The sequence below is a fragment of the Oncorhynchus kisutch genome, linkage group LG8 (genome assembly GCF_002021735.2).
Source record: "Oncorhynchus kisutch isolate 150728-3 linkage group LG8, Okis_V2, whole genome shotgun sequence".
Classification (NCBI taxonomy): Eukaryota; Metazoa; Chordata; class Actinopteri; order Salmoniformes; family Salmonidae; genus Oncorhynchus; species Oncorhynchus kisutch.
Window position 1 is genome coordinate 2,450,930 of NC_034181.2, and position 27,328 is coordinate 2,478,257.

A 27,328-nucleotide genomic window follows, 5' to 3' on the forward strand; every position below is an offset into this window, starting at 1 on the left:
CCACCCCTGTATTAGTCTACACTACACACCACCCTCCCTGTATGAGTCTACACTACACACCACCACCCCTGTATGGGTCTACACTACACACCACCACCCCTGTATTAGTCTACACTACACCACCCCTGTATTAGTCTACACTACACCACCCCTGTATTAGTCTACACTACACACCACCCCTGTATTAGTCTATTAATGCTAGAGGTTCCTATGTGCTGTGTTAATGCTAGAGGTTCCTATGTGCTGTGTTAATGCTAGAGGTTCCTATGTGCTGTGTTAATGCTAGCCTCTCCTCTCTCAGGGTTACACCAAGTCTATTGATATCTGGTCTGTGGGCTGCATCCTGGCTGAGATGCTCTCCAATAGACCCATCTTCCCCGGGAAGCACTACCTGGACCAGCTCAACCACATACTGGGTACGCGCACACACACACACACACACACACACACACACACACACACACACACACACACACACACACACACACACACACACACACACACACACATACATACACACACAGCTCAACCACATACTGGGTACTCACTCACGTTCAGGAAGACACATTGTTACTCACTATTCATGACATGTATCTCCGTCCAGTTTGTGTTCTTTTGTCCATCTTAATCTTTTCTTTTTATTGGCCAGTCCGAGATATGGCTTTTTCTTTGCAACTCTGCCTAGAAGGCCAGCATCCCAGAGTCACCTCTTCACTGTTGATGTTGAGACTGGTGTTTTGTGGGTACTATTTCGTGACGCTGCCAGTTGAGGACTCGTGAGCCGTCTGTTTCTCAAACTAGACACTCTAATGTACTTGTCCTCTTGCTCAGTTGTGCACCGGGGCCTCTTTTTTTCTATTCTGGTTAGGGCCAGTTTGTACTGTTCTGTGAAGGGAGTACTACACAGCGTTGTAGGAGACCTTCAGTTTCTTAGCAATTTCTCGTGTGGAATAGCCTTCATTTTTCAGAACAAGAATAGACTGATGAGTTTCAGAAGAAAGGTCTTTGTTTCTGGCCATTTTGAGCCTGTAATCGAACCCACAAATGCTGATGCTCCAGATACTCAACTAGTCTAAAGAAGGCCAGTTTTATTACTTCTTTAATCAGAACAACAGTTTTCAGCTGTGCTAACATAATTGCAAAAGGGTGGTCTAATAATCAATTAACCTTTTTAAAATGATAAACTTGGATTAGCTAACACAACGTGCCATTGGAACACAGGAGTGATGGTTGCTGATAATGGGCCTCTGTACGCCTCTGTAGATATTCCATAAAGAATCAGCCGTTTCCAGCTACAATAGTCATTAACAACATTAACAATGTCTACACTGTATTTCTGATCAATTTGATGTTATTTTAATGGACAAACATGCTTTTCTTTAAAAAAGCAGGACATTTTTAAGTGACCCCTATGTATGTATGTATATATATACACACACACTACCATTCAATTTTTTTTAGAACACCTACTCCTTCAATGGGTTTTAATTTTTTACTATTTGCTACATTGTAGAATAATAGTGAAGACATCAACACTATGAAATAACACATATGGAATCATGTAGTAACCAAAAAAGTGTTAAACAAATAGATTTAGATGTCAATTCATAATCCATGTGCCATGGAATCGGTACATCAAATCATGTTGCAATCTGTATGGCACAGCTGTCAATCTGTATGGCACAGCTGTCAATCTGTATGGCACAGCTGTCGATCTGTATGGCACAGCTGTCGATCTGTATGGCACAGCTGTCGATCTGTATGGCACAGCTGTCGATCTGTATGGCACAGCTGTCGATCTGTATGGCACAGCTGTCGATCTGTATGGCACAGCTGTCGATCTGTATGGCACAGCTGTCGATCTGTATGGCACAGCTGTCGATCTGTATGGCACAGCTGTCAATCTGTATGGCACAGCTGTCAATCTGTATGGCACAGCTGTCAATCTGTATGGCACAGCTGTCGATCTGTATGGCACAGCTGTCGATTTGTCCTTAAATGAAACTGGTATACTGTTTTAAATGTATCACTAACGCAGAACTGACAGACACGTTCCTTACTTCCCCCCCCTTCCACTTGCCTCTTCCATTTCTGCAGTAATACTGCATTTAGATGGATGTCATTTTGGGTAGAGCAGACATTTCCATATGTCTGTGTTAGCTGCATGTGTGACAACTCCACCAGTCCTATTTATCATATTATTTCTGAAGATTATGCCTTTAAAAAAAAATATATATATATATATATATTATCATTTAGTATACTTGAGTTTAACCACTTTGTATTCTCTTTTCTGGTGGATTAAATTGAAATTTTCAACCAACTTTCTTGTTTTAAAAATAGCGATAGTTGGGAGATTATTTCCTTTTCAAATAACTAAAAGTGAGAGGTTGTAATCTGAACAAAGGGAGAGGTTGTAATCTGAACAAAGGGAAAAGCCCATTCTTCTACATAGGGTGAGACATTCTTACTATTTGCTAGAGAACCAGTTTGGATTTCGGTATGACTGAAACCTTTAGTGAGAGGTGAAGTGCTTTAATATTTAATACTTTCTGCCCTCCGAATTCATACTCATTGTATGAATAGACTTTTAAATGTGTCTGGCCATTCCAAATCAAATGAAAAAATTTAATCTATTTAAAAAAAAAAAAATTGCTAGGTGCAAGACCATAAGTAAACTGGGATATGACTAAAGAGTTAATCAGGGTAAACTGGGATATGACTAAAGAGTTAATCAGGGTAAACTGGGATATGACTAAAGAGTTAATCAGGGTAAACTGGGATATGACTAAAGAGTTAATCAGGGTAAACTGGGATATGACTAAAGAGTTAATCAGGGTCAACTGGGATATGACTAAAGAGTTAATCAGGGTCAACTGGGATATGACTAAAGAGTTAATCAGGGTCAACTGGGATATGACTAAAGAGTTAATCAGGGTCAACTGGGATATGACTAAAGAGTTAATCAGGGTCAACTGGGATATGACTAAAGAGTTAATCAGGGTCAACTGGGATATGACTAAAGAGTTAATCAGGGTCAACTGGGATATGACTAAAGAGTTAATCAGGGTCAACTGGATATGACTAAAGAGTTAATCAGGGTCAACTGGGATATGACTAAAGAGTTAATCAGGGTCAACTGGGATATGACTAAAGAGTTAATCAGGGTCAACTGGGATATGACTAAAGAGTTAATCAGGGTCAACTGGGATATGACTAAAGAGTTAATCAGGGTCAACTGGGATATGACTAAAGAGTTAATCAGGGTCAACTGGGATATGACTAAAGAGTTAATCAGGGTCAACTGGGATATGACTAAAGAGTTAATCAGGGTCAACTGGGATATGACTAAAGAGTTAATCAGGGTCAACTGGGATATGACTAAAGAGTTAATCAGGGTCAACTGGGATATGACTAAAGAGTTAATCAGGGTCAACTGGGATATGACTAAAGAGTTAATCAGGGTAAATGACTAAAGAGTTAATCAGGGTAAATGACTAAAGAGTTAATCAGGGTAAATGACTAAAGAGTTAATCAGGGTAAACTGGGATATGACTAAAGAGTTCATCAGGATGATTTTCCTGAAAATAGACAGGTAGCAAGAGTTTGTCTATTTTTTGCTGACTTTCTATTAAAATGTATTGGAGTGAGATCATGTATTTATTTTGGGATACTGTATACGGAGTATATCCACATCATCATCAGACCATTTTATTGGTAAACTACACGGTAATGTAAAGGTTGTAATTTTTAGTGATGTAATATAGTACACTGATCATAGCTGCCTTTAAATATACACAGAGAGCTAACATGAATAATATGCATGTCAATCTCTCCTGGCTCAAAATGGAGGAGAGATTGACTTCATCGCTACTTGTATTTGTGAGAGGTATAAATAAGCTGTCTGTTTGAACTACTGGCACACAGCTCAGACACCCCATACATACCCCACAAGAGGTCCCCAGGAAGAGTAGCTTCTGCCTTGACAGGAACTAATGGGGATCCATAATAACCCCAGGAAGAGTAGCTGCTGCCTTGACAGGAACTAATGGGGATCCATAATAACCCCAGGAAGAGTAGCTGCTGCCTTGGCAGGAACTAATGGGGATCCATAATAAACCCCAGGAAGAGTAGCTGCTGCCTTGGCAGGAACTAATGGGGATCCATAATAAACCCCAGGAAGAGTAGCTGCTGCCTTGGCAGGAACTAATGGGGATCCATAATAAACCCCAGGAAGAGATATAGATGTTGAACAGGGTTGGACTTAAACTGCACCCTTGTCTCACCCCTCGCCCAAAACCCTTTTATTGTTCAGTTTAATACTACATGGTGTTAAGGATGTTGTGTACTTTACCCACAATGCTGTTTGAAGGGTTTTGTAATCTAATCCATCATGTCGTATGGAATCAAAAGCATTCTTAAAATCAACAATACAATTTTATTTTTTTAAATCAACAATGCTTTTGTGATGAAGATGCTGGTTTATTAGTGGTCTGTGTTTTATGGAGAAAACATTGTGTGAGGAAGGTCTGTTGTCGGTCATTGAGATTTACAGCAGAACAGTTTCCCCATGTTACTGGTGACACAATTGCCAGGTCGCAATTGTAAATGAGAACTTGTTCTCAACTTGCCTACCTGGTTAAATAAAGGGTTATATAAATATATATTTATATATATATATATATATATGTGTGTGTGTGTGTGTGTGTGTGTGTGTGTGTGTGTGTGTGTGTGTGTGTGTGTGTGTGTGTGTGTGTGTGTGTGTGTGTATATATATATATTTATAAATAAATAAATAAATACCTGGTTAAATAAAAGAGAAATAACAGTCCCCTGTAGTTATTAGGGTTGTCAGGGAAGCAGCCACTCAGCACAACCAGGTTGAATAAGGCATCTCAGCACAACCAGGTTGAATAAGGCATCTCAGCACAACCAGGTTGAATAAGGCGTCTCAGCACAACCAGGTTGAATAAGGCATCTCAGCACAACCAGGTTGAATAAGGCATCTCAGCACAACCAGGTTGAATAAGGCATCTCAGCACAACCAGGTTGAATAAGGCATCTCAGCACAACCAGGTTGAATAAGGCGTCTCAGCACAACCAGGTTGAATAAGGCGTCTCAGCACAACCAGGTTGAATAAGGCATCTCAGCACAACCAGGTTGAATAAGGCGTCTCAGCACAACCAGGTTGAATAAGGCGTCTCAGCACAACCAGGTTGAATAAGGCGTCTCAGCACAACCAGGTTGAATAAGGCGTCTCAGCACAACCAGGTTGAATAAGGCGTCTCAGCACAACCAGGTTGAATAAGGCGTCTCAGCACAACCAGGTTGAATAAGGCGTCTCAGCACAACCAGGTTGAATAAGGCGTCTCAGCACAACCAGGTTGAATAAGGCGTCTCAGCACAACCAGGTTGAATAAGGCATCTCAGCACAACCAGGTTGAATAAGGCATCTCAGCACAACCAGGTTGAATAAGGCATCTCAGCACAACCAGGTTATATAAGGCATCTCAGCACAACCAGGTTATATAAGGCATCTCACTGAACCATCTACACTGAACCATTTACACTGAACCGTCTACACTGAACCGTTTACACTGAACCGTTTACACTGAACCGTTTACACTGAACCGTTTACACTGAACCGTTTACACTGAACCATCTACACTGAACCATTTACACTGAACCATCTACACTGAACCATTTACACTGAACCATCTACACTGAACCATCTACACTGAACCATTTACACTGAACCATTTACACTGAACCATTTACACTGAACCATCTACACTGAACCATTTACACTGAACCATCTACACTGAACCATCTACACTGAACCATCTACACTGAACCATTTACACTGAACCATTTACACTGAACCATTTACACTGAACCATTTACACTGAACCATTTACACTGAACCATCTACACTGAACCATCTACACTGAACCATCTACACTGAACCATCTACACTGAACCATCTACACTGAACCATTTACACTGAACCATTTACACTGAACCATCTACACTGAACCGTTTACACTGAACCATCTACACTGAACCATTTACACTGAACCATCTACACTGAACCGTCTACACTGAACCATTTACACTGAACCATCTACACTGAACCGTTTACACTGAACCATCTACACTGAACCATCTACACTGAACCATCTACACTGAACCATTTACACTGAACCATCTACACTGAACCATCTACACTGAACCATCTACACTGAACCATTTACACTGAACCATCTACACTGAACCGTTTACACTGAACCATCTACACTGAACCATCTACACTGAACCGTTTACACTGAACCATCTACACTGAACCATCTACACTGAACCATCTTACACTGAACCATCTACACTGAACCATCTACACTGAACCTCTACACTGAACCATTTACACTGAACCATCTACACTGAACCGTCTACACTGAACCATTTACACTGAACCATCTACACTGAACCGTTTACACTGAACCATCTACACTGAACCATCTACACTGAACCATCTACACTGAACCATTTACACTGAACCATCTACACTGAACCATCTACACTGAACCATCTACACTGAACCATTTACACTGAACCATCTACACTGAACCGTTTACACTGAACCATCTACACTGAACCATCTACACTGAACCGTTTACACTGAACCATCTACACTGAACCATCTACACTGAACCATCTACACTGAACCATTTACACTGACCATCTACACTGAACCGTCTACACTGAACCATTTACACTGAACCATCTACACTGAACCGTTTACACTGAACCATCTACACTGAACCATCTACACTGAACCATCTACACTGAACCATTTACACTGAACCATCTACACTGAACCGTCTACACTGAACCATTTACACTGAACCATCTACACTGAACCGTTTACACTGAACCATCTACACTGAACCATCTACACTGAACCATCTACACTGAACCATTTACACTGAACCATCTACACTGAACCATCTACACTGAACCATCTACACTGAACCATCTACACTGAACCGTTTACACTGAACCATCTACACTGAACCGTTTACACTGAACCATCTACACTGAACCATCTACACTGAACCATTTACACTGAACCATTTACACTGAACCGTCTACACTGAACCGTCTACACTGAACCGTCTACACTGAACCGTTTACACTGAACCGTTTACACTGAACCGTTTACACTGAACCGTCTACACTGAACCGTCTACACTGAACCGTTTACACTGAACCGTTTACACTGAACCATCTACACTGAACCATTTACACTGAACCATCTACACTGAACCGTTTACACTGAACCATCTACACTGAACCATCTACACTGAACCATCTACACTGAACCATCTACACTGAACCATCTACACTGAACCATCTACACTGAACCATCTACACTGAACCATCTACACTGAACCATCTACACTGAACCATTTACACTGAACCATTTACACTGAACCATTTACACTGAACCATTTACACTGAACCATCTACACTGAACCATCTACACTGAACCATCTACACTGAACCATTTACACTGAACCATTTACACTGAACCATCTACACTGAACCATCTACACTGAACCATCTACACTGAACCATTTACACTGAACCATCTACACTGAACCGTCTACACTGAACCGTTTACACTGAACCATCTACACTGAACCGTTTACACTGAACCATCTACACTGAACCATCTACACTGAACCGTTTACACTGAACCATTTACACTGAACCATCTACACTGAACCATTTACACTGAACCATCTACACTGAACCATCTACACTGAACCATCTACACTGAACCATCTACACTGAACCATTTACACTGAACCATTTACACTGAACCATCTACACTGAACCGTTTACACTGAACCATCTACACTGAACCATCTACACTGAACCATTTACACTGAACCATCTACACTGAACCGTCTACACTGAACCATTTACACTGAACCATCTACACTGAACCGTTTACACTGAACCATCTACACTGAACCATCTACACTGAACCGTTTACACTGAACCATTTACACTGAACCATCTACACTGAACCATCTACACTGAACCATTTACACTGAACCATCTACACTGAACCATCTACACTGAACCATCTACACTGAACCATCTACACTGAACCGTTTACACTGAACCATCTACACTGAACCGTTTACACTGAACCGTTTACACTGAACCGTTTACACTGAACCATCTACACTGAACCATCTACACTGGAACCGTTTACACTGAACCATCTACACTGAACCGTTTACACTGAACCGTTTACACTGAACCATCTACACTGAACCATCTACACTGAACCATCTACACTGAACCATCTACACTGAACATCTACACTGAACCATCTACACTGAACCAATCTACACTGAACCATCTACACTGAACCGTCTACACTGAACCGTCTACACTGAACCATCTACACTGAACCATCTACACTGAACCGTCTACACTGAACCGTCTAACTGAACCATCTACACTGAACCATCTACACTGAACCATCTACACTGAACCATCTACACTGAACCATCTACACTGAACCATCTACACTGAACCGTTTACACTGAACCATTTACACTGAACCGTTTACACTGAACCGTTTACACTGAACCGTTTACACTGAACCATCTACACTGAACCATCTACACTGAACCATTTACACTGAACCATTTACACTGAACCATCTACACTGAACCATTTACACTGAACCATCTACACTGAACCATCTACACTGAACCATCTACACTGAACCATTTACACTGAACCATTTACACTGAACCATCTACACTGAACCATCTACACTGAACCATCTACACTGAACCATCTACACTGAACCGTCTACACTGAACCGTCTACACTGAACCATCTACACTGAACCATCTACACTGAACCATCTACACTGAACCATCTACACTGAACCATCTACACTGAACCATCTACACTGAACCGTTTACACTGAACCATTTACACTGAACCGTTTACACTGAACCGTTTACACTGAACCGTTTACACTGAACCATCTACACTGAACCATCTACACTGAACCATTTACACTGAACCATTTACACTGAACCATCTACACTGAACCATTTACACTGAACCATCTACACTGAACCATCTACACTGAACCATCTACACTGAACCATTTACACTGAACCATTTACACTGAACCATCTACACTGAACCATCTACACTGAACCATCTACACTGAACCATCTACACTGAACCATTTACACTGAACCATCTACACTGAACCGTCTACACTGAACCGTCTACACTGAACCATCTACACTGAACCATCTACACTGAACCATTTACACTGAACCGTCTACACTGAACCGTCTACACTGAACCGTCTACACTGAACCGTCTACACTGAACCATTTACACTGAACCATCTACACTGAACCATCTACACTGAACCATCTACACTGAACCATCTACACTGAACCATCTACACTGAACCATCTACACTGAACCATCTACACTGAACAGAAATATAAACAAAACATGCAACAACTTCTAACATTTTACACTTTGTATTTTACACTTTGTACTTTACACTTTGTACTTTACACTTTTTGTCCGTAAATCAGTCCATTGGAATCAGTTCATCAGGCCCTGATCTATTTTACGTCACTGGGAATACAGATCTGTTGGTCACAGAGACCTTAAATAAAAGATAACCAGTCAATATCTGACTTTGCCTCATACAGTCACATCTCCTTCACATATAATTGATCAGGCTGTTGGTTGTGGCACAGATGTTATCCACCTAAGACACGGGAGCAGAATTGAAGCAGAAATGCCAGAAATTGACATCACAATCTGAGCCAATCATAAGCGTAAGGAACTTTTCCCTCCACCTCTCTCCTATTTAACCTTTATTTAACTAGGCAGTTAAGAATAAATTCTTATTTACAATGACGGCCTACCGGGGAACAGTGGGTTAACTGCCTTGTTCAGGGGGCAGAACAACAGATTTTTACCTTGTCAGCTCTGGGATTCGATCCAGCAACATTTTGGTTACTAGTTCAACGCTCTAACCACTAGGCTACCTGCTGGTTACTAGTTCAACGCTCTAACCACTAGGCTACCTGCTGGTTACTAGTCTAACACTAACCACTAGGCTACCTGCTGGTTACTAGTCCAACACTCTAACCACTAGGCTACCTGCTGGTTACTAGTCCAACACTCTAACCACTAGGCTACCTGCTGGTTACTAGTTCAACGCTCTAACCACTAGGCTACCTGCTGGTTACTAGTTCAACGCTCTAACCACTAGGCTACCTGCTGGTTACTAGTCTAACACTAACCACTAGGCTACCTGCTGGTTACTAGTCCAACACTCTAACCACTAGGCTACCTGCTGGTTACTAGTCCAACACTCTAACCACTAGGCTACCTGCTGGTTACTAGTCCAACACTCTAACCACTAGGCTACCTGCTGGTTACTAGTCCAACACTCTAACCACTAGGCTACCTGCTGGTTACTAGTCCAACGCTCTAACCACTAGGCTACCTGCTGGTTACTAGTCCAACGCTCTAACTACTAGGCTACCTGCTGGTTACTAGTCCAACGCTCTAACCACTAGGCTACCTGCTGGTTACTAGTCCAACACTCTAACCACTAGGCTACCTGCTGGTTAATAGTCCAACACTCTAACCACTAGGCTACCTGCTGGTTACTAGTCCAACACTCTAACCACTAGGCTACCTGCCACCCCACATCTCTCGCCCATCTTTCATCTCTCCCCTCAGGGTGCAGGTAGCCTAGTGATTAAGAGCATTGGGCCAGTACCCGAAAGGTCGCTGGTTTGAATCCCTGCGCGGACTAGTTGAAAATCTGCCGATGTGCCATTGAGCAAGGCACTTAACCCTAAATGCTCCTGTAAGTCACTCTGGATCAGAGCGTCTGCTAAAATGACTAAAATGTAAACTTCTGCTCTCTCTCATCTTCCCCACATCTCTCCCCTCTTGTGGTTTACCAGTTATGGCGATGAGGTGGTTGGTTATCACAACACTTCATGTTTCTGTCTCCCTCCCCTCCAGGTATCCTAGGGTCTCCTTCCCAGGAGGATCTGAACTGCATCATTAACATCAAGGCCAGGAACTACCTGCTGTCTCTCCCACTGCGCTGCAAGGTCCCCTGGAACAGCCTCTTCCCCAAAGCCGACTCCAAAGCTCTGGACCTGCTGGATAAGATGTTGACCTTTAACCCCCACAAGAGGATCGAGGTGGAGGCGGCTCTGGCTCACCCTTACCTGGAACAGTACTACGACCCTACAGATGAGGTAATGAACCCTGACCCCTGACTCAACCTTACCTGGAGCAATACTACAACCCTACAGATGAGGTAATGAACCCTGACCCTTGACCCTACGACCTTACAGATGGAGTATTTGTCAGAAATCAGTAGTCGATGAATAATGTTAGTGGATTAGATTTTAGGTATGTCCTAAATGTCCCTGACCAATGATGATATGTAACTAGTCTCTTCTATTGTATTAATTCAGTCATCTCTATATCCTGTTAGCCTGTAACAGAGACTCTAACCTCCTGTCTGCCTGTTAGCCTGTAACAGAGACCCTAACCTCCTAACAGAGACCCTAACCTCCTGTTTGCCTGTTAGCCTGAAACAGAGACCCTAACCTCCTGTCTGCCTGTTAGCCTGTAACAGAGACCCTAACCTCCTGTCTGCCTGTTAGCCTGTAACAGAGACCCTTACCTCCTGTCTGCCTGTTAGCCTGTAACAGAGACCCTAACCTCCTGTCTGTCTGTTAGCCTGTAACAGAGAACCTAACCTCCTGTCTGTCTGTTAGCCTGTAACAGAGACCCTAACCTCCTGTCTGTCTGTTAGCCTGTAACAGAGACCCTAACCTCCTGTCTGCCTGTTAGCCTGAAACAGAGACCCTAACCTCCTGTCTGCCTGTTAGCCTGTAACAGAGACCCTAACCTCCTGTCTGTCTGTTAGCCTGAAACAGAGACCCTAACCTCCTGTCTGCCTGTTAGCCTGTAACAGAGACCCTAACCTCCTGTCTGCCTGTTAGCCTGTAACAGAGACCCTAACCTCCTGTCTGCCTGTTAGCCTGTAACAGAGACCCTAACCTCCTGTCTGCCTGTTAGCCTGAAACAGAGACCCTAACCTCCTGTCTCTCTGTTAGCCTGTAACAGAGACCCTAACCTCCTGTCTGCCTGTTAGCCTGAAACAGAGACTCTAACCTCCTGTCTGTCTGTTAGCCTGTAACAGAGACCCTAACCTCCTGTCTGCCTGTTAGCCTGAAACAGAGACCCTAACCTCCTGTCTCTCTGTTAGCCTGTAACAGAGACCCTAACCTCCTGTCTGGCTCTCTGTTAGCCTGTAACAGAGATCCTAACCTCCTGTCTGTCTGTTAGCCTGTAACAGAGACTCTAACCTCCTGTCTGCCTGTTAGCCAGAAACAGAGACCCTAACCTCCTGTCTGCCTGTTAGCCTGTAACAGAGACCCTAACCTCCTGTCTGCCTGTTAGCCTGAAACAGAGACTCTAACCTCCTGTCTGCCTGTTAGCCTGTAACAGAGACCCTAACCTCCTGTCTGCCTGTTAGCCTGAAACAGAGACCCTAACCTCCTGTCTGCCTGTTAGCCTGTAACAGAGACCCTAACCTCCTGTCTCTCTGTTAGCCTGTAACAGAGACCCTAACCTCCTGTCTGTCTGTCTGTTAGCCTGTAACAGAGACCCTAACCTCCTGTCTGTCTCTCTGTTAGCCTGTAACAGAGACCCTAACCTCCTGTCTGTCTCGCTGTTAGCCTGTAACAGAGACCCTAACCTCCTGTCTGTCTCTCTGTTAGCCTGTAACAGAGACTCTAACCTCCTGTCTGTCTGTTAGCCTGTAACAGAGACCCTAACCTCCTGTCTGCCTGTTAGCCTGTAACAGAGACCCTAACCTCCTGTCTGTCTCTGTTAGCCTGTAACAGAGACCCTAACCTCCTGTCTGTCTCTCTGTTAGCCTGTAACAGAGACCCTAACCTCCTGTCTGTCTCTCTGTTAGCCTGTAACAGAGACCCTAACCTCCTGTCTGTCTGTCTGTCTGTTAGCCTGTAACAGAGACCCTAACCTCCTGTCTGTCTCTCTGTTAGCCTGTAACAGAGACCCTAACCTCCTGTCTGTCTGTCTGTTAGCCTGTAACAGAGACCCTAACCTCCTGTCTGTCTCTCTGTTAGCCTGTAACAGAGACTCTAACCTCCTGTCTGTCTGTTAGCCTGTAACAGAGACCCTAACCTCCTGTCTGTCTCTCTCTCTTTCTGTTAGCCTGTAACAGAGACTCTGACCTCCTGTCTGTCTCTCTGTTAGCCTGTAACAGAGACTCTAACCTGTCTGTCTCTCTCTCTTTCTGTTAGCCTGTAACAGAGACTCTGACCTCCTGTCTGTCTCTCTGTTAGCCTGTAACAGAGACTCTAACCTCCTGTCTGTCTCTCTGTTAGCCTGTAACAGAGACTCTAACCTCCTGTCTGTCTCTCTCTCTTTCTGTTAGCCTGTAACAGAGACTCCCTTCAAGTTTGCGATGGAGCTGGATGATCTACCCAAAGAGACCCTGAAGGAGCTGATCTTTGAAGAGACGGCTCGCTTCAACACAGTCTGCAGGCCCTAACCCATACACACAGGTACAGACAGCTTCAACACAGTCTGCAGGCCCTAACCCATACACACAGGTACAGACAGCTTCAACACAGTCTGCAGGCCCTAACCCATACACACAGGTACAGACAGCTTCAACACAGTCTGCAGGCCCTAACCCATACACACAGGTACAGACAGCTTCAACACAGTCTGCAGGTCCTAACCCATACACACAGGTACAGACAGCTTCAACACAGTCTGCAGGCCCTAACCCATACACACAGGTACAGACAGCTTCAACACAGTCTGCAGGCCCTAACCCATACACACAGGTACAGACAGCTTCAACACAGTCTGCAGGCCCTAACCCATACACACAGGTACAGACAGCTTCAACACAGTCTGCAGGCCCTAACCCATACACACAGGTACAGACAGCTTCAACACAGTCTGCAGGCCCTAACCCATACACACAGGTACAGACAGCTTCAACACAGTCTGCAGGCCCTAACCCATACACACAGGTACAGACAGCTTCAACACAGTCTGCAGGCCCTAACCCATACACACAGGTACAGACAGCTTCAACACAGTCTGCAGGCCCTAACCCATACACACAGGTACAGACAGCTTCAACACAGTCTGCAGGCCCTAACCCATACACACAGGTACAGACAGCTTCAACACAGTCTGCAGGCCCTAACCCATACACACAGGTACAGACAGCTTCAACACAGTCTGCAGGCCCTAACCCATACACACAGGTACAGACAGCTTCAACACAGTCTGCAGGCCCTAACCCATACACACAGGTACAGACAGCTTCAACACAGTCTGCAGGCCCTAACCCATACACACAGGTACAGACAGCTTCAACACAGTCTGCAGGCCCTAACCCATACACACAGGTACAGACAGCTTCAACACATTCTGCAGGCCCTAACCCATACACACAGGTACAGACAGCTTCAACACAGTCTGCAGGCCCTAACCCATACACACAGGTACAGACAGCTTCAACACAGTCTGCAGGCCCTAACCCATACACACAGGTACAGACAGCTTCAACACAGTCTGCAGGCCCTAACCCATACACACAGGTACAGACAGCTTCAACACAGTCTGCAGGCCCTAACCCATACACACAGGTACAGACAGCTTCAACACAGTCTGCAGGCCCTAACCCATACACACAGGTACAGACAGCTTCAACACAGTCTGCAGGCCCTAACCCATACACACAGGTACAGACAGCTTCAACACAGTCTGCAGGCCCTAACCCATACACACAGGTACAGACAGCTTCAACACAGTCTGCAGGCCCTAACCCATACACACAGGTACAGACAGCTTCAACACAGTCTGCAGGCCCTAACCCATACACACAGGTACAGACAGCTTCAACACAGTCTGCAGGCCCTAACCCATACACACAGGTACAGACAGCTTCAACACAGTCTGCAGGCCCTAACCCATACACACAGGTACAGACAGCTTCAACACAGTCTGCAGGCCCTAACCCATACACACAGGTACAGACAGCTTCAACACAGTCTGCAGGCCCTAACCCATACACACAGGTACAGACAGCTTCAACACAGTCTGCAGGTCCTAACCCATACACACAGGTACAAACAGCATATTCAAATCTCAACCCACTCTGCAGTTAAACAACACACACAGTCTGCCTGGGCATCTGGAAGCATTGGCCAGCTTGGACTGTAGATCAGACATGACGCAAGAATGTAGCCTTTTTTCACAATACTCTTAGCACCTGTCAGATCATCTCAGATCTCCCAGATCTCTCCAAGTCCATTTGGGATTGGGTGTAGTTTGATAGTGCTGTAGGGCATCATTAGTAACTAAAACACGGAATATCAGGGGGGGGGGGCAGACAGCAACAAAAACAGACGAATGCGACAGTGTCAACTCTATCCCTCACGGCTGTCATTTTGAGAGCAGATCCTTCAGCGTATACCGCTGGGCGCAAACTGATGAAATGGTGTGAACTCTGCTCACGTGGGCAAGAATCGGTCATCCCGCCTGAAGAAAAACAGGCACACCCAATCTACTTCATCCAGACAAGTGCAGTACATCACCTGTAATGAGAGAAAGGGAATCCTAATCGACACCTAGGCCTCAACCCCCGTCTCCCAGGCACCTGATCTGAGAGGATTGGAATCAATATGATGGAGGTGTACTGCGGTTGAGGGGTTTTGTAGTGATGGAGTAGAGTGCCTTTGAGGGGTTTGTAGTGATGGAGTAGAGTGCCTTTGAGGGGTTTGTAGTGATGGAGTAGAGTGCCGTTGAGGTGTTTTGTAGTGATGGAGTAGAGTGCCGTTGAGGGGGTTTGTAGTGATGGAGTAGAGTGCCGTTGAGGGGGTTTGTAGTGATGGAGTAGAGTGCCGTTGAGGGGGTTTGTAGTGATGGAGTAGAGTGCCGTTGAGGGGGTTTGTAGTGATGGAGTAGAGTGCCGTTGAGGGGTTTTGTCGTGATGGAGTGGAGTGCCTTTTTGGGGTTTTGTAGTGATGGAGTAGAGTGCCGTTGAGGGGTTTTGTAGTGATGGAGTAAGTGCCGTTGAGGGGTTTTGTAGTGATGGAGTAGAGTGCCTTTGAGGGGTTTTGTAGTGATGGAGTAGAGTGTCTTTGCACCAGAGTATCAGCCCTCAGGAGACTGAAAATATTTGCCATGGGTCCCCAGATCCTCAAAAAATTCTACAGCTGCACCATCGAGAACATCCTGACCGGTTGCATCACCGCCTGGTACGGCAACTACTCAGCATCTGACCGTAAGGCGCTACAGAGTGTAGTGCGTATGGCCCAGTACATCACTGGGGCCAAGCTTCCTGCCATCCAGGACCTCTATACCAGGTGGTGTCAGCGGAAGGCCCTAAAAGTTGTCAAAGACCCCAGCCACCCCAGTCATAGACTGTTCTCTCTGCTACCGCATGGCAAGCGGTACCGGAGTGCCAAGTATAGGACAAAAAGGCTTCTCAACAGTTTTTACCCCCAAGGCAGAAGACTGCTGAACAATTCATCGAATGGCCATCGGAGTCACTTCACCCCTACCTACATATACAAATGACCTTTAACCTGTACTACTGTTTATTATCTATGTATAGTCATTTCACCCTACCTACATATACAAATGACCTTTGACCTGTACCCCCGCACACTGACTCAGTACCAGTGCCCCCTGTTTATAGCCTCAGTTATTTTGTTTACATTTTTTTTATATTTTCTTAACCAACAATGCAGTTTAAAGAAAATAAAGTTAAGGACTTGTAAGTAAGCATTTCATAGGAAGGTTGTATTCAGCGCATGTGACAAATAACATTTAATTTTGATTTGATCTTAGGATAGAGCCTCCCTTCAGATCTCTTTCTCTGTTTAACAGTTCTTTCTTCTCTCTCTCTCTCTCTCCCCTCTCTCTCTCTCCTCTCTCTCTCTCCTCTCTCTCTTTCTCCTCTCTCTCTCTCCTCTTTCTCCTCTCTCTCTCTCCTCTTTCTCCTCTCTCTCTCTCCTCTTTCTCCTCTCTCTCTCTCCTCTTTCTCCTCTCTCTCTCTCCTCTTTCTCCTCTCTCCATTTCTCCTCTCTCTTTCTCTTCTCTCTCTTTCTCTCTCTGTCTCTCTCTTTTTTTCTTTCTCGTCTCTCTCTCCTCTCTCTCTCTCCACAGATCAGACTCTGGACTCCTTTCCTCCACCTCTTCTCTCCACCTTTCCGTCATGTGCTGTGGTTCCTCCTGTCTTCAGCATTTCCTGTATACTTCCTACCTCCCCTAGTCAGTCAAACCACCATGCTCAGGAACAGTGTCAGGAATCAACCTCTCTCTCTCTGCTCTCTCTCTCTCTGTCTCTCCCTACCCTCTGCCTATGGGGTAAGGGTGCGTCACTTGTTGGCTTATCGTTGAGGAGATGCTTGTCTTGTGTGTTTTAAGCCAAGATCAACAGTGGTTCTGTGTCCCAAATGGTGCCCTATTCCCTAATATAGTGTTCTACTTTTAGAAAGTAGTGCACTATATAGGGAATATGGTGCCATAGGACTCTGGTCTAAAGTAGTGCACTATATATCGAATAGGGTGCCATAGGGCTCTGGTCTAAAGTAGTGCACTATATAGGGAATAGGGTGCCATTTGGGACACATTTGGCTCTGGAGACATCTGTTCAATCAGACGCTTTGTCTTTGGTTTATGGTTAAGTCTTCATTGTTACTCCTGGCCCGCGCAGCTGAAGCGGTGGTACACAGTTGTCGGTTTGTTTTCAAAAGCTTTACGTTGTGAATGGTCTTTCTAGATCTTTCTATCTGAAGTTATGAACAGGATTGTTGTGACGGCACCCTACCAAGAAAGACCCCGCATTGATGAGATCAACTTACTTTTGCATTGTCATAATACCACAGTATCTGGACAGGTTGAGGTAATACCACAGTATCTGGACAGGTTGAGGTAATACCACAGTATCTGGACAGGTTGAGGTAATACCACAGTATCTGGACAGGTTGAGGTAATACTACAGTATCTGGACAGGTTGAGGTAATACTAGAGTATCTGGACAGGTTGAGGTAATACTACAGTATCTGGACAGGTTGAGGTAATACTACAGTATCTGGACAGGTTGAGGTAATAACTGACCTCGTCAGTTAGACAACTGAATGCATTCAACCGAAATGTGTGTTCCACGTTTAAACCCTCAATCAGAGAGGTGCAGGCGGCTGCCTTAATCGATTTCCACGTCATCGGCGCCCGGGGCACAGTTGTTGTTGGGGGTTAACTGCCTTGCTCAAGGGCAGAATGGCAGATTTTTCCAACTCGCCGGCTCTGTGATTCAAACAGCGACCTTTCAATTACTGGCCCAACTCTCTTAACCACTAGGCTACCTAACGCTCTCTCCTCCTCCCAACGACCCGGTCTCTCTCTCTGCTCCTCCCAACGGCCCGGTCTCTGTCTCTCTCTCTGCTCCTCCCAACGGCCCGGTCTCTCTCTCTCTGCTCCTCCCAACGGCCCGGTCTCTCTCTCTCTCCTCCCAACGGCCCGGTCTCTCTCTTTCTCTCCTCCCAACGGCCCGGTCTCTCTCTCTCCTCCTCCCAACGGCCCGGTCTCTCTCTCTCCTCCTCCCAACGGCCCGGTCTCTCTCTCTCCTCCTCCCAACGGCCCGGTCTCTCTCTCTCCTCCTCCCAACGGCCCGGTCTCGCTCTCTTCTAACAAAACATTAAGAGCAAGTTAATAATATTGAGTTGTACCCCTTTAGCCTTCAGAACAGCCTCATTTCGTCTGGACATGGACTCTACAAGGTGTCCAAAGTGTTCCACAGGGATGCTGGTCCATGTTGACCCCAACGCTTCCCACAGTTGTGTCAAGTTGTCTGGATGTCCTTTGGGTGGTGGACCATTCTTGATACACTTGATAAACTGTTGAGCGTAGAAAAACCCAGCAGCGGTGCAGTTCTTACACAAACCGGTGCTCCTGGTACCTACTACCGTACCCTGTTTAAAGGCACTCAAATGTTTTGTCTTGCCAATTCACCCTGTGAATGGCACACAGACACAATCCATGTCTCAGTTGTCTCAAGGCTTAAAAGTCCTTCTTCAACCTGTCTCCTCCCCTTCATCTACACGGATTGAAGTTGACTTAACAAGCGAGATCAATAAGCGATCATATCTTTCACCTGGTCAGTCTGTCATGGAATTAAAAGCCATTTATACTGAGAAACCTTGAGTACAGAGTCATGAGTCAGATTACATGTACATTATCCCAACACCATATTTACACATTGGATCCGTTGCTTTCGTTTGCAGGTTTGTGTCCGTGCCCCTTTTAAGGTGTCAACACTCGTTGGTTTAGTGAGAGCGCGACGTAACAACAGAAGTTAGGCTCGTCTGCTGCGTCCTCCTTCCCCCGACTACAGGAACAAATACCAAGGACAATTAACACGAGGCATTACCAGTAACACAAGATGTCTGCATCTTGCTAGATCTATATGCTAGCTTCTCTCTGATACCATTACAGCGGCCATAGTTAACTCGGCCACTGGTCACCTGGTTACGTCGAAAGGTTCTTCATACTTGTTTCACACTTATTTCAGTTACATACAGAACCATTTCAATGGAAGCTGGTTAGTGACTCGTAGCTTGAGCTCGGAGAGAACATTGTCCATGCACACAGGCTTCTCTCTGCTGCCATTTCACTGGCCATAGTATCTACTCCATTACAAAGTGGCCAAACGTCTATACAGATCTCTGCTCCAGTAACTGTCTGCGGTGTTTCAGATCTCTGCTCCAGTAACTGTCTGGTGTTACAGATCTCTGTTCCAGTAACTGTCTGGTGTTTCAGATCTCTGCTCCAGTAACTGTCTGTGGTGTTTCAGATCTCTGCTCCAGTAACTGTCTGTGGTGTTTCAGATCTCTGCTCCAGTAACTGTCTGCGGTGTTACAGATCTCTGTTCCAGCAACTGTCTGGTGTTTCAGATCTCTGCTCCAGTAACTGTCTGTGGTGTTACAGATCTCTGCTCCAGTAACTGTCTGGTGTTACAGATCTCTGCTCCAGTAACTGTCTGGTGTTTCAGATCTCTGCTCCAGTAACTGTCTGTGGTGTTTCAGATCTCTGCTCCAGTAACTGTCTGCGGTGTTTCAGATCTCTGCTCCAGTAACTGTCTGCGGTGTTACAGATCTCTGCTCCAGTAACTGTCTGCGGTGTTACAGATCTCTGCTCCAGTAACTGTCTGTGGTGTTCCAGATCTCTGCTGTGGTAACTGCTGACATCTTTCACACTTATTGCCAAGTCACCCGGTCTAATGCCAAGTCACCCGGTCTAATGCCAAGTCACCCAGTCTAATGCCAAGTCACCCAGTCTAATGCCAAGTCACCCAGGTTGAGATGCCAAGTCACCCAGTCTAATGCCAAGTCAACCAGGCTAATGCCAAGTCACCCAGTCTAATGCCAAGTCACCCAGGTTGAGATGCCAAGTCACCCAGTCTGAGATGCCAAGACACCCAGGTTGAGATGCCAAGACACCCAGGTTGAGATGCCAAGACACCCAGGTTGAGATGCCAAGTCACCCAGGTTGAGATGCCAAGTCACCCAGGTTGAGATGCCAAGTCACCCAGGTTGAGATGCCAAGTCACCCAGTCTAATGCCAAGTCACACTTTCTATCTATTTACCCTTACAATGCCATCTGTACAACATTACAGTGCCATCTGTACAACGTTAGTGTCATCTGTACAACGTTACAGTGCCATCTGTACAACATTACAGTGCCATCTGTACAACGTTACAGTGCCATCTGTACAACGTTACAGTGCCATCTGTACAACGTTACAGTGCCATCTGTACAACGTTACAGTGTCATCTGTACAACGTTACAGTGCCATCTGTACAACGTTACAGTGCCATCTGTACAACGTTACAGTGCCATCTGTACAACGTTAGTGCCATCTGTACAACGTTACAGTGCCATCTGTACAACGTTAGTGTCATCTGTACAACGTTACAGTGCCATCTGTACAACGTTACAGCGCCATCTGTACAACGTTACAGTGCCATCTGTACAACGTTACAGTGCCATCTGTACAACGTTACAGTGCCATCTGTACAACGTTACAGTGCCATCTGTACAACGTTACAGTGTCATCTGTACAACGTTACAGTGCCATCTGTACAACGTTACAGTGCCATCTGTACAACGTTACAGTGCCATCTGTACAACGTTACAGTGCCTTTGGCCACATAGGTCAACATAACCTACTGGCTCAATATCTCGAATGAGAGAGAGCCAGCCTGGTAGACCAGATTAAGGTTTATATAACATTACGCCATGGGCCATAGGTTTATATAACATTACAATGCCATAGGTTTATATAACATTACAATGCCATAGGTTTATATAACATTACAATGCCATAGGTTTATATAACATTACAATGCCATAGGTTTATATGACATTACAATGCCATAGGTTTATATAACATTACAATGCCATAGGTTTATATAACATTACAATGCCATAGGTTTATATGACATTACAATGCCATAGGTTTATATAACATTACAATGCCATAGGTTTATATAACATTACAATGCCATAGGTTTATATAACATTACAATGCCATAGGTTTATATAACATTACAATGCCATAGGTTTATATAACATTACAATGCCATAGGTTTATATGACATTACAATGCCATAGGTTTATATGACATTACAATGCCATAGGTTTATATAACATTACAATCCCATAGGTTTATATAACATTACAATGCCATAGGTTTATATAACATTACAATGCCATAGGTTTATATGAACTCCAACATTTGATGTGCAGCTTTGTTTAGTGGTATTGTTGGGATCACAGTATATTCTGTGTTTAGTGGTGTTGTTGGGATCGCAGTATATTCTGTGTTTAGTGGTGTTGTTGGGATCACAGTATATTCTGTGTTTAGTGGGGGTCATTGGGATCACAGTATATTCTGTGTTTAGTGGTGTTGTTGGGATCACAGTATATTCTGTGTTTAGTGGGGGTCATTGGGATCACAGTATATTCTGTGTTTAGTGGTGTTGTTGGGATCACAGTATATTCTGTGTTTAGTGGTATTGTTGGGATCGCAGTATATTCTGTGTTTAGTGGGGGTCGTTGGGATCACAGTATATTCTGTGTTTAGTGGGGGTCATTGGGGTCGTTGGGATCACAGTATATTCTGTGTTTAGTGGGGGTCATTGGGATCACAGTATATTCTGTGTTTAGTGGTGTTGTTGGGATCGCAGTATATTCTGTGTTTAGTGGTATTGTTGGGATCACAGTATATTCTGTGTTTAGTGGTGTTGTTGGGATCGCAGTATATTCTGTGTTTAGTGGTGTTGTTGGGATCGCAGTATATTCTGTGTTTAGTGGTGTTGTTGGGATCACAGTATATTCTGTGTTTAGTGGTGTTGTTGGGATCACAGTATATTCTGTGTTTAGTGGTATTGTTGGGATCGCAGTATATTCTGTGTTTAGTGGGGGTCGTTGGGATCACAGTATATTCTGTGTTTAGTGGTATTGTTGGGATCGCAGTATATTCTGTGTTTAGTGGGGGTCGTTGGGATCACAGTATATTCTGTGTTTAGTGGGGGTCATTGGGGTCGTTGGGATCACAGTATATTCTGTGTTTAGTGGGGGTCGTTGGGATCACAGTATATTCTGTGTTTAGTGGGGGTCATTGGGGTCGTTGGGATCGCAGTATATTCTGTGTTTAGTGGGGGTCATTGGGGTCGTTGGGATCGCAGTATATTGTGGTTTTAGTGGGGTCATTGGGATCACAGTATATTCTGTGTTTAGTGGTGTTGTTGGGATCGCAGTATATTCTGTGTTTAGTGGTATTGTTGGGATCACAGTATATTCTGTGTTTAGTGGTGTTGTTGGGATCGCAGTATATTCTGTGTTTAGTGGTGTTGTTGGGATCACAGTATATTCTGTGTTTAGTGGGGGTCATTGGGATCACAGTATATTCTGTGTTTAGTGGTGTTGTTGGGATCACAGTATATTCTGTGTTTAGTGGTATTGTTGGGATCGCAGTATATTCTGTGTTTAGTGGGGGTCGTTGGGATCACAGTATATTCTGTGTTTAGTGGGGGTCGTTGGGATCGCAGTATATTCTGTGTTTAGTGGGGGTCGTAGTATATTCTGTGTTTAGTGGGGGTCGTAGTATATTCTGTGTTTTATAGTGGGGGTCGTTGGGATCACAGTATATTCTGTGTTTAGTGGGGGTCATTGGGATCACAGTATATTCTGTGTTTACTGGGGGTCATTGGGATCACAGTATATTCTGTGTTTAGTGGCGGTCGTTGGGATCGCAGTATATTCTGTGTTTAGTGGGGGTCATTGGGATCACAGTATATTCTGTGTTTAGTGGGGGTTGTTGGGATCGCAGTATATTCTGGTTTTAGTGGGGGTCGTTGGGATCACAGTATATTCTGTGTTTAGTGGGGGTCTTTGGGATTGCGGTATATTCTGGTTTTAGTGGGGGTCGTTGGGATCGCAGTATATTCTGTGTTTAGTGCTGGTCGTTGGGATCACAGTATATTCTGTGTTTAGTGGTGTTGTTGGGATCACAGTATATTCTGTGTTTAGTGGGGGTCATTGGGATCACAGTATATTCTGTGTGTAGTGGGGGTCATTGGGGTCGTTGGGATCGCAGTATATTCTGTGTTTAGTGGGGGTCGTAGTATATTCTGTGTTTAAAGTGGGGGTCATTGGGATCTCAGTATATTCTGTGTTTAGTGGGGGTCGTTGGGATCACAGTATATTCTGTGTTTAGTGGGGGTCGTTGGGATCCAAGTATATTCTGTGTTTAAAGTGGGGGTCATTGGGATCTCAGTATATTCTGTGTTTAGTGGGGGTCGTTGGGATCACAGTATATTCAGTGTTTAGTGGGGGTCGTTGGGATCACAGTATATTCTGTGTGTAGTGGGGGTCGTTGGGATCGCAGTATATTCTGTGTTTAGTGGGGGTCGTAGTATATTCTGTGTTTAAAGTGGGGGTCATTGGGATCTCAGTATATTCTGTGTTTAGTGGGGGTCGTTGGGATCGCAGTATATTCTGTGTTTATAGTGGGGGTCGTTGGGATCTCAGTATATTCTGTGTTTAGTTGGGGTCGTTGGGATCACAGTATATTCTGTGTTTAGTGGGGGTCGTTGGGGTCGCAGTATATTCTGTGTTTAGTGGGGGTCGTAGTATATTCTGTGTTTAGTGGGGGTCGTAGTATATTCTGTGTTTTATAGTGGGGGTCGTTGGGATCTCAGTATATTCTGTGTTTAGTGGGGGTCGTTGGGATCACAGTATATTCTGTGTTTAGTGGGGGTCGTTGGGATCGCAGTATATTCTGTGTTTAGTGGGGGTCGTAGTATATTCTGTGTTTAGTGGGGGTCGTAGTATATTCTGTGTTTTATAGTGGGGGTCGTTGGGATCTCAGTATATTCTGTGTTTAGTGGGGTCGTTGGGATCTCAGTATATTCTGTGTTTAGTGGGGTCGTTGGGATCTCAGTATATTCTGTGTTTATAGTGGGGGTCGTTGGGATCTCAGTATATTCTGGTTTTAGTGGGGGTCGTTGGGATCGCAGTATATTCTGTGTTTAGTGGGGGTCGTAGTATATTCTGCGTTTATAGTGGGGGTCGTTGGGATCACAGTATATTCTGTGTTTAGTGGGGGTCGTTGATCTCAGTATATTCTGGTTTTAGTGGGGGTCGTTGATCTCAGTATATTCTGGTTTTAGTGGGGGTCGTTGGGATCTCAGTATATTCTGGTTTTAGTGGGGGTCGTTGGGGTCGTTGAGATCTCAGTATATTCTGTGTTTAGTTGGGGTCGTTGGGATCTCAGTATATTCTGCGAATAAATGCACTTAGTCTCGCTGAGGATGATGGGATTTTATATTAGATATGTTGCTGAAGCTTTGATTCTGTGATGAGGACTGAAATGGAGATAATTTATTTTACACTCCAATCGTTTTATTTTAATTTTTTTTATGGTAAAATGAATGTTTCTATCGAATATTACTCTTGTATAGTTTCATTTACCTTTACACTCATATCTGTATACAGGATGAAACGGCAGATCTGGGCACCTCAGTTGGAACGCAGTGACTGTCCAGTCACATGATAGACATGTCACAGCTCTGTGTTCTGACTGACAGCTGTTCTGAACATGAACACCGCACTCAACAACAAGTTAGTTGCCCCCATCTCTCCAGGTAATTGGGCAACTTTCTGTCGTCTGATTGAGGTTAAAGCTGTAAATTCTCTATGTATTTTGAAAGATCAAATGTTGAGGATTATAATGAATACCGCTTTGATGTCACACAAGCAAACCAAACACCTGTTGAGTCCAAATGTGGACTTGATATTTCCATATCATAAAACTCATGTCACATAGTGTCCATGTTTAGGATCACTGTTGTTTGATGTACAGCTACAAGATAACATGGTTAAAAAAACAGGCTTTCAGTTCAAGCCCACCTGACCCAGGTTGAGATTCATAATGGACCGTTTCTGGACTGGGTGAAACAACAGTCATTGTGTGACGGTGGGGATGTGTTCCAAGACGAAACAACTACAAGTGTCCTCTAGTTCCTCACAGCTGGGAGAGAAGGAAAAACACCTGATAGCTGAAGACTGTTCGTTGAGTCATAAAAGTGCATTGAAATGTCTTGTGAACTGTGAACTGTGGAGAGGTGTGTTGCCACTTGGAGACACCCCAGATAGTCTTCTCACTCAGACCCTTGTAATCGTTTTGTCTTATGAACTGTGGAGAGGTGTGTTGCCACTTGGAGACACCCCAGATAGTCTTCTCACTCAGACCCTTGTAATCGTTTTGTCTTATGTTTCATCTACCCCACGTTTTCCAGGAATATTCTTATTAACATGTTACTGAATGTATCCAGAGTATTTTCAGATTTCGTGATCAACAAATGGGGTGAAAAGTACAGGAAAATGTAAGAAGAGCATAAAACCAACCGTGTGATGTTTAGATTCAGTCTTGTCAGGTGAACTTTGGTCTGATGATTTTCCCATAAGCTCCACTGATTCATTTCAATTGCCCATTTTGGCCGTTACACTGCTGGGAACTTAAGACTTGTTGCCATGAATTGAAATACTCCTCTGTTTTGATCAGTAGAAAACCTTTTAATTGTCAATTTCACTTTCAAGCAACAATAAAACCCCACAAAGATCAAGGTTTGTTATTTGGGTTGTTTTGTGTTTTTGAGGTTTCTGTTAGTAGCTAAACCAGATTATACACGGAGTGTACATGTCACATGAGTGTATATGTCACATGAGTGTATATGTCACATGAGTATACACATGAGTGTACATGTCACATGAGTGTATATGTCACATGAGTGTATATGTCACATGAGTATACACATGAGTGTACATGTCACATGAGTGTATATGTCACATGAGTATACACATGAGTGTACATGTCACATGTACATGTGATACACACAGGAAACTGTTGAGTGTGAAAAACACAGCAGCGTTGCAGTTCTTACACAAACCGGTGCGCCCGGTACCTACAACCATACCCTGTTTAAAGGCACTTCAATCTGTTGTCTTGCCCATTCACCCTCTGAATGGCACACATACACAATCCATGTCTCAATTGTCTCAAGGCTTAAAAATCCTTCTTTAACCCCGTCTCCTCCTCTTCATCTACACTGTTTGAAGTGGATTTAATAGGTGACATCAATTAGTGATCATAGCTTTCACCTGGATTCACCTGTCATGGTAAGAGCAAGTGTTCTGTACACTCAGTGTATATGGAGGTTGAAACCAAGCCTTCGTGGTCTGGCTATCTGTCATGTTGAAGGAGTTGACTTGAACAAAGCTTTTCTGCTGATGTTGATGATATCAATCTGTTATTTTACATCTCTGCCATGACATGTAAACCTGGAAAATAAATACCCTGTGTCCTATTCCACGTCTCTGGGGATCTTTTTTCCTTTGGAAACGAGCATAATTAATTCTCTGTATTTCATAAAGTTCCACCGTGTCCCAAAAGGCACTCTATTCCCTCTATAGTGCACTAGGGGGGCCCTATTCCCTCTATAGTGCACTAGGGGGGCCCTGTTCCCTCTATAGTGCACTAGGGGGGCCCTGTTCCCTCTGTAGTGCACTAGGGGGCCCTGTTCCCTCTATGGCGCACT

At 44.3% G+C, this 27,328-nt stretch overlaps 1 protein-coding gene across 7 annotated transcripts in view; it reads left to right on the top strand.

Annotated features, from left to right (window-relative positions):
- The window catches only part of LOC109882760 (mitogen-activated protein kinase 1), a 102,588-nt gene extending 75,491 nt beyond the window's left edge, over window positions 1-27,097 (top strand). The window contains exons 5-9 of one of the 7 annotated variants that reach the window (XR_004210720.1): window positions 302-416; window positions 11,111-11,352; window positions 13,572-13,701; window positions 17,333-25,855; window positions 25,937-27,097. Coding sequence is in view for 4 of the 7 variants with exons in the window: in XM_031829539.1 (XP_031685399.1) it covers window positions 302-416; window positions 11,111-11,352; window positions 13,572-13,688 (474 nt within the window). In the remaining 3 variants the exon portion in view is untranslated. Of the gene's footprint in view, window positions 1-301; window positions 417-11,110; window positions 11,353-11,594; window positions 12,798-13,571; window positions 13,702-16,357; window positions 16,408-17,332 lie in introns of those variants that run through there. The other 6 variants (XR_004210719.1, XR_004210718.1, XM_031829539.1 and 3 more) reach the window with 6 other exon arrangements.
- Window positions 27,098-27,328: the final 231 nt, after the last annotated feature.